Below are 10,260 nucleotides of genomic sequence, written 5' to 3' on the forward strand. Positions count from 1 at the left end.
GTGCTTACAGCCTAACCTGGGAGGGCAATCTCATGAGATGCCTTATCCATTACCCAGTTTTCTTCAGTACCTCCTCTACCCCTGCTATCATCTTCTGTGTTTATTTGTTCTGCCTTTCCCTGCAGCTCTGTCCTGAGGGAAACTCTACTTTTATACTCTTAATTACCAAGTAGGGCTGTGATGTATCCCAGGCTTTAATGTTTCTCATTAACAACGTGTATCTCACCCACACTGCCATTTCCTGCACTCGTCATCACAATTGTTCCTTCAGCAAACCATTTCTTAATAAATGCAGAGAAATTTGCCTGCAGCTACCAAACACAGCCACCTCCTCAGAGATCCATGGGTGTTTCTGAAGTTTAGTGGGAGCATTTGGAAGATTGTTAAATGGTTCCATTCTGTCAGCACAAAACTGTCCAGTACTCAAAGAACAACTGCAAGTGCTGCAGATACTGAACACAGTTCTGGAAATTAATTATTTACTGTGGCCCCAAGACCATTTAAAACTTCTTCATGTTTCTAGCACACAAGCAAAGTTGTGAACTGTATCTCTATTTGGAGTGCTAAAACCTGTGAGTCAGGAGTTATTTCTGAGATATTCTAGAGTGACAGAAGTATTACATTATGCAGTTTCAATATTTCTGGGGGCAGTGTATTTTTCTGAGTTTGCAAAAGCACAGAGTTCCTTGCAGTTGTGCTGCTTTTGCTCTGAATGACACTGAGCAGGTAACTACACTGTAAGAATATGCAAAATATTTACATTGCAAGTGAGGTGAATGACTGCTCTTGAGGTGGGTTTTTTTAAATTTCTACAAGGAAATGGGAGTCCTACCAACCAGTATTTAACAACCTCTTTTAAATCATCCTGTGCTGTTTGCTGTAGACATGGTTCAGAGTCCTGTTATTAACAGATCAGCAGTGGAAGACTCAACAGCAATGTTCTATCTGCTGACAAGAGAGTAAGCAGAAAGTGCCCCAGGGAGAGTGAAACTAAGAAAACAGAGCACTGAGGTTCTACCAAAACATCTTGCTTCATTTAAACAAAAAAAAAAACCAAAACAAAAAACAAAACCAACCCAACCACCAACTAAAATAACCCACAAACCAAACACAAACAAAAAAAGGCAAGAGTTGCAGAAATAGTGAGTCTGCAGAAGATGGTGTAAAAGTCTGATAGATTTGGTTCACTAAAGGAACAAAGTTTGGAGCTGACTTATACCCAGTAAACATGGGTCAGATTTCTGTCAGAGGTCACTTGAAAAGACACAGCAGAAAAGAGACAAATGAACAGGACAGGTGATCAAAGGCCATTCACAAGCTGTGGAACTCCTTCCTTTGATATGGGTGGGCTTCACTCCAGTAAAGGACATATTCCTGAAACAGCTGCCCCAGGTAATATCCCAGTATTCTTTCAGTGATATCACATGCTATTGAAAGGGATATTCCCAGCAAGAGCTTGTTCCAAAGAGAAACAAAGTCTGTTGTTGGTTCAACTCAGCATCTCTGTGATCCAGGCTGGGGCAAGTAATAAAATGGCTTTTGGGGCGCACACATCACCTATGGAAAGATGTTTTACAGAACCTGGTGGACACATTACAATGCCTTGGAGACTGGGCATACTATAAGGAACAAGTTTTTTACCCAGGATCACCTGGTGATGCCACACAGAATTAGATTAGAAATGACCTCAGAGATCATCGAGTCCAATCGGTGACCGAACACCACCGTGTCAGCGAGACCACGGCACTCAGTGTCATGTCCAGTCTTTCCTTAAACACCTGCAGGGACAATGACACCACCACCCCCCTTGGGCAGCCCCTTCCAATGTCAAATCACCAGTTCTGTGAAGAAATTCCTCCCAATATCCAACCTAAACCTCCCATGGAGCAGCAGACCAGTAGCACGAGGGTCGAGACTGGAAGTTTTCCATACACACCCCAAACCTACGGGACCATCCCAAAACACGCGCCCCGTTCTCTCCCGCATCCCGCCGGTTGCCATGGGAACGGACACGACGCGAGGCATCGCGGGCCGCAAGACAATGCCGCAGTAAAACCCGGCCGGGCGCCGCACCTCAGCCAATGGGCGTTCAGGGGCCGGCAGTGCTGACCAATGGGCGCCCGGGAGGCGGTGCCGGTGGCCAATGGGGGCGGTCGGCGCTCAGGGGGCGGGGTAGAGGCGCTGCGAGGCGCGTACGGACCAGAGCGCAGCGCCGTCCGCTCCGCAGCGCCCGCACGGTGAGGGACGGGACGGGACGGGACGGGACGGGACGGGACGGGACGGGACGGGGTGGGGTGCGGTGCGGTGCGGTGCGGTGCGGTGCGGTGCGGTGCGGTGCGGTGCGGTGCGGTGCGGTGCGGTGCGGTGCGGTGCGGGCGGCTCCAGAGACTCCGCCATCCCGGTACCGGGGACCCCGCGTGTCCCGGAGGCGCCACCGTGCCTGGGCTCTTCCCCGGCCGCCGCCTCCGGTTTTCCCGCATCCCCGGCAGCCGCACGGGACTCCGAGCCCTTGGCCATGCCTGCCGGGCTTTCCTCGCCTACCCCGGGGCAGGGAAGGGTGTCGGGACGGGCGGTGGAGCGGCCGCGCTTTCTCGCGGGGCTCCCGGGTGGCGCCGGGCTGGGGAGGGCCGGGAGGGCGGCGGTGCTTGTGCGGCTCCGGCCGAGGAGCGGGTGCCGAACGTGAGGCGGCGATTGAGCCGCCGCTGCTCGGGCTGTGCCCGGGGCTGTGCCCGGCACTCCCGGCCGGGGCGGGGGCGCCGCGGCGATACCCGTGGGGCTGCTTGGCAGGAGGTGGCTCTGGCAGGTGTTCCTGCAACTTTGAATTTCCTTCCTTTTTTTCCTTCAAGCAATCAATAATGAGTGATCGAAAGGCAGTGATCAAAAATGCGGACATGTCAGAGGAGATGCAGCAAGACTCGGTGGAATGTGCAACTCAAGCCTTGGAGAAATACAACATCGAGAAGGACATCGCTGCTCACATAAAGAAGGTAGATGTTGGCTTGTGATGTGCTCATGAAAAATCAATTGGGGAGAACGCTGCTAGGCAAGTAGCTCTAGAGAAACGAGTTCTAGAGGCACCAGATAATCAAGTTAGACTTTCTCTTTTTCTGTTCTGTTCCCCACCCTTTATGTGCACCTTTCTAGGTCCTTCTGCTTTTCTCTTGCAATGCCTTACACCATTTCTGCCGCTGTCTGTTGTCCACGTGAGGACAGAGCGGCACCTGGCTGTCCCTGTGACTGATGAGCTGGTACAAGACATGGGCTCTGTGCAGCCTATTTAAAGAGTGGTGCTTTGCCGACCATGTAATAAGTGGGTTTGGTTTTTTGCCTTTCCCACCACATGTAAGACAAGCTGTTCATGCTAATGCTGAACAGATGGTTCATAGCTTACAGTTTGTCACATTTTCTCTCTTGACTCCTACTGGGAGCCTGACTGAGCTGCAAGGAGCTGAAGGGCTTGGTTGAGCAGAACAGAAACTTCCATGTCCTCACAAAATTCTCTTCAGCTGACAGCTGTTAGGTACTGCAGTATAAATCCACTCACTGTAGACCTGTACACAGGAGTTTATTTGTAGCAGGCTCCTGACAGCAGCTGTCACATCATCATCATCTCATGACCAGGTGTCAGAGATATGGCAGAGAATTTTCCATCAAGTGTTCTTTCAGCATCCTTATTGCAAAAAGAAGCTAATGAAGTCCATTATCTTCTGAAATAGAAGCTAATATAGAAAAATACCACTTTCATTGGAGATTCAGAACAAGCAGACTAATTCTTAGAATTTATGGTTTGAGATCATGGCATGACTGTAGGGGAAAAGTTACCTCCCCAAACATATGTTTTAAGCTTATTCCTGCTCTGCCTGGAAGCACTTGTTTTTTTTTTCAGTATGACTAAGCAGCAGATGAGTTATAAAGTGACAGATGATCCTTATGTGCTTAAGAGCATATGCTGCTCCTTAATTGCCTTCTTCCAAAAGTGATACTTGTTATCAAGTGACAACTCATTGCCAAAAAAACCTCCCCAACTGTTAGACAATATTAGTATAATTACCATGAAAATGCTGACTTTCTAATTCTCTATTCTGTAGGAATTTGACAAGAAATACAATCCCACGTGGCACTGCATCGTGGGCAGGAATTTTGGCAGCTACGTGACTCATGAGACCAAGCACTTCATCTACTTCTACCTCGGCCAAGTCGCTATTCTTCTGTTCAAGTCTGGCTAGAGCCATGGACTGTTACTGAAACTTGCACCTGTGCACAGGACTGCACACTGATTCCCACCTTCAGCCTTCCTGGGGAAACACATCTTGATCTTCAGGTCTTGTATTGTATTGTTAATGTCAGGGATTTTGCTGTAGCGGCTGGTATTTTCATTGTGGCTATATAAAAAAGCAAAAATGTCTTCCTTGTATTTATTTTCTTTCAGAAGATGGCTTCTTTGCTAATAAAATCATTTATCCCTTTGCCCTCTTGAATTACCCTCTTTATTGCCATGTGAATGAAGGATGAACAACCCCACCTCGATTCCCACACCCCAAATCCATCCTTTCTTAAGGAAACCTTCTTACAAGACTGATTTAAGTGGAAAAAAGTTGATGCAGAGCCCTTTTATCTCATAAGCCTTCCATTTGCCTTTGAAAGACGGAGTCATGGGAAAAAATCGGTAAACTCCACATGACAAAGATAATAACAGCTTCATGAAAGTCCATAGTTACTTCATAAATCCAAGTTACTTCTCACAAGTATAATATCCTCCTTTAAAGCTTAGTAAAAAGAAAGGCATCTTATTTGGAGACTAATCAGTCTGTGTCTTTATCCACACCCACTGCCAACTTGCTTTGCTTGTCAGCATTGCTCAGTTTTGGCCACATCCTTTACATTGCACTTGAAGGGAAATGCAAGTGTAAGAAACACCACTGGAGTCACTCCACAGGTTTCTGGTGGGGAGAGGTAACTTGTGTTCTTCTGAGCCCAGCTGCTGAGCAAGGATTGGCTGCACAACTTCTTAGGACTCCTTTTGATCCCGTTAAAATTCCACAGCTTTCATATCCCTCATGAAAATGATACTTCTGCTGTTTTGGTACCCAGACTCAGAGTTTGAAACCTGAGTGAATGGCAACAATCCCAAAGTTCAAATTCTCATAATCCACTCTGAAAAAGCCTGCATCTTCTATCATTGCCTTCAGCTCCTCCTGAAAAATAAGTGCCATAAGTATTAATAACCTGAAGGCCTATAAGCCAGCTGGCCACAAGATTATGCTGGAATTGTGGTTTGTGTGTCAGTGAATTTGGGGAAATCCTGCCTTACCTGAGGGGGGAACTGTCGGATGCTCTCCACAAGGTACTGGTAAGACCTCCAGTCACCAGCAATAACCTCACCCAGAACAGGGATGACCTGGAAACTGTAGAGATCATAGAGCCTGCACAGAGAGATGGTAAATACAGATTAACAGAAACACATTCAAACCCTCTCCAACATGAGCTGGTCTCTGTGCCACTATGCTGTGCAGTCTGTAGCTGACTTTAAAAGTGCTCCAAGACGTGGTCTCAGTGTCTCCACTCTTACTGAGTACAAACAAGAGAGCCCTGTGACCTGGCATAAAGCATCACCATGTTCCTACCTGGAAACAACAGGGTTGCTGACATGACTGAATTCCAGGCAGAGAAATCTTCCTCCTGGTTTCAGCACACGATAGGCCTCTTGGAGTGCCTGAGACAAAGCAGATGTGATGAGTTTGCTACTGTAGAATAGCACCTGCCTATTATCATGCCATGTGATGTTATCATGCAACTCTGATGAACTGAGGGGAATGAAGAGCATCCTGCCTGGCAGTCTGCAATATTTACACATCCCAAGACAAATATAAAAAAAGCCCCAAATATGCCACAACCCAAAGCACAAATACTCTTGCTGTTACATAAATAGATTTTTACAAGACTTTGTGTCAAAACTGTGATGTCGGGTTTGCAATTTTCTTTCCCTACTTGCAGTTGATGAAAGTTTGTTGGCAGAGCTCTTATAATTACAATCCAAACACAAAAGGGAGAAGGTGACTCAGCTACAAGAAACTGAAAATCAAAAACGGGCATGATATTTTTTTTTCAATCAAAAGATTTTACTGTGAGGCACACCCAAAGGTTCAAAGCAGGAATGATACTGGGTTTCGGATGAGCAATGTGTAAGAACAGGAAGGAAGGAGAAAGAAGAAAATCTTTGGCTACTTTGAAAATTCCATCCTGCATCACAATGGAATACCTAACAAGAATCTAGACAAAATCCTGTTTAAAACTGGTTTTTTCTTTCATACAGGAGCAGAGTTGTGGTTTGTGTGATTCCAGAACCTCTGAAGGTTGTACATTTGCTTGACTTCAACTGTCCAGTTCCTATGGGATAAAGTATCCACACTACACAGGAGCTCTGCACAAGAGTTGGCAGCTTGGCTGTGTTTTGTATCAGGTCTCCAGGGAGCTCTGCTACCAGGCTGCTCTATGCATGAAGGCAAAGAGCCTGGGCTTTGGAAGGTTGCAGACAAAGCACCAGGAAAAGCCCCATGCACATTAAGTTCAAAGGAATATGGTTCAAGGTGGTTTGGATCCAAATGCTTCACCTTCCACAGGAGCTCTGCCAAGGTTGTAACACTCCTCCAAAGCAGACAACGAGTGCCTCCAGACAGGTGTCACCCCCACAACAGCCAGTCCTTCTCAAAGGACAGAGATAGTTCAGAACAAAGAGTACTATTTATCCTAATTAAAATCAGACTTGTTCTTTCTAGGGAGCTCTGCCACCAGCCAGTGTAGACACTCAGCAGCAGGGGGCTGAGCAGGCTGGTTCAGCAGCAGTGGGGGCAGCAGCCTCCTCCCCACTCTGCTCTGGCATCTCTGTTGGCTCAGGCAGGGAGACAGAAGGGGACAGGAAGCACTGGAGCCACTGTTGGTGGGATACGGACCAGGTGCTGCAGGAAGGTTTGAGATGTGCAGCCTGACTGCCCTGTGCATGTGCAGATCCACCCATGCCATAGGTCAGGAGAAGGTGGGGAGTGACTGTAACATGCAGCCCTTTGCCTTAGGAACCTGAGACTGGGTGGCTTGCCAGGCTGGAAGGATTGGGTGCAACTGGTATAAATCTATCTTTTTATGACAAAGGTGGGGCACTTAATTGCATCTTCTATTCACACAAGTTACATGCCACTTATTTTAAATGTTTCAGGAGTAGATTAGGATCTTCCTTTATCCAAAGGAGTTCCTACTTTGCTTCCTTTGTAGAATAAAAAATCATAAGGACCTCATGTCAGGATACACTACAGTAACTTACCAGATCAATACGAGTTACATTTCGGATTCCAAAGGCAATTGTGTAAACATCAAATTTATCATCATCAAAGGGCAACTCTTCAGCATTCCCAAGTACCCAGGACAAGCCTGTAGTGAAAGACAAGTCATAGAACTGAGCTCAGACTGCTCCAGAAAGGCTAGAACTTAACCCTTCTAGAAGGAATTGATTACTTTAAAGTGATATTGAAAACAAATATCCATTTTGCGGTTTTGTTAGAGGAAAGACATCTTGACCTCTACTAGCCAATCTTTCAAGACAGAGTAGTTGATTTTGCAGATCAGCCAAAACACCATTCTGCACATACACACAGTGAGTATGTGCCACAAGGATTTTACCCAAAACTTGCATCAGAGTGGAATGCACTGTTGGCTGCCATTTGTTTGTGACAAATTTGTAAAAAGAGAATCCCTGCTCAAAGTGTAGCTATGGACAATTACTAACATCTTGCCATGCAACAGTGGTCAGAACACTTAAAACATTTTGCTAGAAAGCTCCCACAGGTTGAGGAACATGAAAAGCCACACTCCTTCCATCAGGACTATCAGCATGTGATGCAGTTGCAGATGTGTTGCTTCCTGGTCCCCAAAGGATCAAGATCATGTTTATCTGTGGAGCATGGATGTCCAGGTTATTGGCAAGCCGATAAAATGCACAATCAGTGACTGTGCAGGTCATGCTCCTTTTCCCCATGCACAGCTCCCACTCCTCCTGAATGTACACAGGGAAACAGCAAAAAAACCTCTGTCCTTTACAATTTCCTGCTATCAGGAACATTACAGCCACAGTACAATGCATTATTTACCTTCAGAGTAGCCAAGATGCTGCGCTTTCTGCTTCCCAACTTTTAACATTTCTCTGTTGATGTCACAGACCACCACTTGGGAATCCCCTAGCGAGTTGTTAAATTTGTCATTCTGGTAACTCTCAAAAATTTCCTGCCATGACAAATTCTGATGGTGCCTGAGCTTCGTCTGGAGCTGGCGTTGTCGTACAGAGCGAACATAATTAATGAACCGAAAGGCAATGTCACCTGCAGTTGTTTCAAAGGAAAGATACACATTTTGGAATGGTTTCTGACTCCAGGAAGTTGAAACATAAGGCTTTGAATATCTAACTGACTTATTATTTCTTTTTAGTAATATATATTTATAAAAACACCCCCTCAGACACACTGTAATAGACACAGTAAGAGAGTGTGTGTGCGTACATGGGTAAAGACAAAAAGGGAACTTATTAAAATCAAGGAGTCCATCACATTCTACAAATTTATAGTTTCCCATAACATATCATGGCAGGACTATAACACTTTCAGACCCTTAAAGCAAGATATTACAAAACACAAAGATATCAGTTCTCAACCTTTCTCTGGGAAAATCAAGTAGATGCTTCACTAGTTTTAAAGACAGGGAGCTAAGGATGAGGAAAAAAACCCAGCAGGAAACATAATTCTGAGCAGACTCAAACAGCTGAAAAAGAGTGTGGCATTGTTATGTGGAACTCACCAAAATTATTTACCTGTTCCCCCAGCAACATCGAGGAGGAGTGTTCCTGGGCAAGGGTTCATTTTATGCACGAGGATATCCTTCCACACCCGATGAATTCCCAGAGTCATTGAATCATTCATTACATCGTATTTCTTGGCCACATTTTCAAAGACCTGATAAACTGTGAAGAAAGAACATGGGAATGAGATGCAATTTAAATTTAAAAATGCTTATGTCTAAGTAAAACTTATCTTTTATTGCACTGTGGAGGTCTCTCCACTATGTGGAGCTGAAAAATACCACAAGAAAACTCATTAAAAAAAAAAAAAAAAAAAAAGATTGAATGGACTGAGCCTGATGCCTGACAAAGGTGTCTGGAGAAGCACAGCCTTCCAGAGCTGAGGGAAGTAGCAGCGATATTATTCACCGAGACTCCCGGTAACACCTCAAACAGGGGCCCAGCCCCACACACGTTTCCAGCATTGTGGATGGAGAACGATCATCGGCTGCCGGGAGCCCAGCTCGGCCCCGGGCCCGGCCCGCCCTCTCCCGCCGCCGCCCTCACTTTTCTCCCTCCTCTCCTCCTCCGTCACGGTCTGGAAGCCGAAATGCATCTCCGGCCCCGCGGCCAGGCCGCGCCGCGCCCGCAGAGCTCCGGCGGGCCGGGACAGCAGCGCCCGGCAGCGGCACCGCCACAGCCGCAGCGCCGCCATCTTCGGCACGGCCAGAGGGGGCGGCGCTGCGGCCGCGGAGCTCCTACCGGGACAGAGCCGGGACAGCGCTCCGCCCGTGGAGCTCCTGCCGGGACAGAGCCGGGACAGTGCTCCGCCCGTGGAGCTCCTGCCGGGACAGCGCTCCGCCTGTGGAGCTCCTACCGGGACAGAGCCGGGACAGCGCTCGGCCCGTGGAGCTCCTGCCGGGACAGAGCCGGGACAGCGCTCCGCCTGTGGAGCTCCCACCGGGGACGTTCCCCGCAGCCCCAGGGGCCGCCGCTCCTGCCGGACGCGGTTACCGAACCCGCCGCCCCCCGGTGCCACCGCTGCTCTGCGGTGGAACCGGTGCTGTGAGGGCAAACGTGATGGGGAAAAAAAAACCCAAACCCCAAACCAAACGCAACCCTCGTGGTGTACTTGAGTAATTTTGCAAATAGTTCAACTTTATTTTATTTAGCTTTTGTTTAGATTTCTAATTTTGCAGTTTTCTTCACTTAAAGTGAAGCCTCGTGGGGAAGGGGAAGGGAGGGTTTGTGGGTTCTGATGAATTGCAAGGAGGAGTGAAAGATGCCTTGATTGCGGACAGAAGGATTAGGACACATTAGAAACTTAACGTTTCTTTACTTTTCTTTTTCTTTTCCTTTTATTTTCTTCTTTTCCCAAAACCTGTCCTGCTTATCACTTTACTTGAATCATCCAGGAGTTCTGCCAGCTTTGTAGATACAAA

The 10,260-nt window shown here is 47.2% G+C and overlaps 2 protein-coding genes across 2 annotated transcripts; one reads left to right on the forward strand and one right to left on the reverse strand.

Annotated features, from left to right (window-relative positions):
• Nucleotides 1-2,112: 2,112 nt before the first annotated feature.
• LOC102062082 (dynein light chain 1, cytoplasmic) lies at nt 2,113-4,467 on the forward strand. Its single transcript, XM_074554564.1, has 4 exons — nt 2,113-2,237; nt 2,296-2,401; nt 2,847-2,987; nt 4,089-4,467. Exons 1-4 carry the CDS (start codon nt 2,113-2,115, stop codon nt 4,224-4,226), a joined length of 510 nt encoding a protein of 169 aa, XP_074410665.1. The 3' UTR covers nt 4,227-4,467.
• Nucleotides 4,468-4,579: 112 nt separating this feature from the next.
• COQ5 (coenzyme Q5, methyltransferase) lies at nt 4,580-9,570 on the reverse strand. The gene is made up of 7 exons (XM_074554351.1): nt 9,386-9,570; nt 8,852-9,001; nt 8,139-8,366; nt 7,316-7,422; nt 5,625-5,713; nt 5,312-5,423; nt 4,580-5,195 (listed from the first exon to the last, which is right to left on the reverse strand). Exons 1-7 carry the CDS (start codon nt 9,531-9,533, stop codon nt 5,094-5,096), a joined length of 936 nt encoding a protein of 311 aa, XP_074410452.1. The 5' UTR covers nt 9,534-9,570; the 3' UTR covers nt 4,580-5,093.
• Nucleotides 9,571-10,260: the final 690 nt, after the last annotated feature.

Source organism: Zonotrichia albicollis, chromosome 18, assembly GCF_047830755.1.
Source record: "Zonotrichia albicollis isolate bZonAlb1 chromosome 18, bZonAlb1.hap1, whole genome shotgun sequence".
Lineage (NCBI taxonomy): Eukaryota > Metazoa > Chordata > Aves > Passeriformes > Passerellidae > Zonotrichia > Zonotrichia albicollis.

Excerpts from the sequence above, each read along its gene's own strand:
- LOC102062082 (XM_074554564.1), top strand. The coding sequence starts at position 2,113 with ATGGGCGCCCGGGAGGCGGTGCCGGTGGCCAATGGGGGCGGTCGGCGC. Across the intron at positions 2,238-2,295 it reads CGCTCCGCAGCGCCCGCACG|TGCGGTGCGGTGCGGTGCGG; the intron begins GTGAGGGACGGG and ends GACGGGGTGGGG. Across the intron at positions 2,988-4,088 it reads TCGCTGCTCACATAAAGAAG|GAATTTGACAAGAAATACAA; the intron begins GTAGATGTTGGC and ends TCTATTCTGTAG.
- COQ5 (XM_074554351.1), bottom strand. The coding sequence starts at position 9,533 with ATGGCGGCGCTGCGGCTGTGGCGGTGCCGCTGCCGGGCGCTGCTGTCC. Across the intron at positions 9,002-9,385 it reads GGAGGAGAGGAGGGAGAAAA|TTTATCAGGTCTTTGAAAAT; the intron begins GTGAGGGCGGCG and ends CTTTCTTCACAG. Across the intron at positions 5,196-5,311 it reads TCCGACAGTTCCCCCCTCAG|GAGGAGCTGAAGGCAATGAT; the intron begins GTAAGGCAGGAT and ends CTTATTTTTCAG.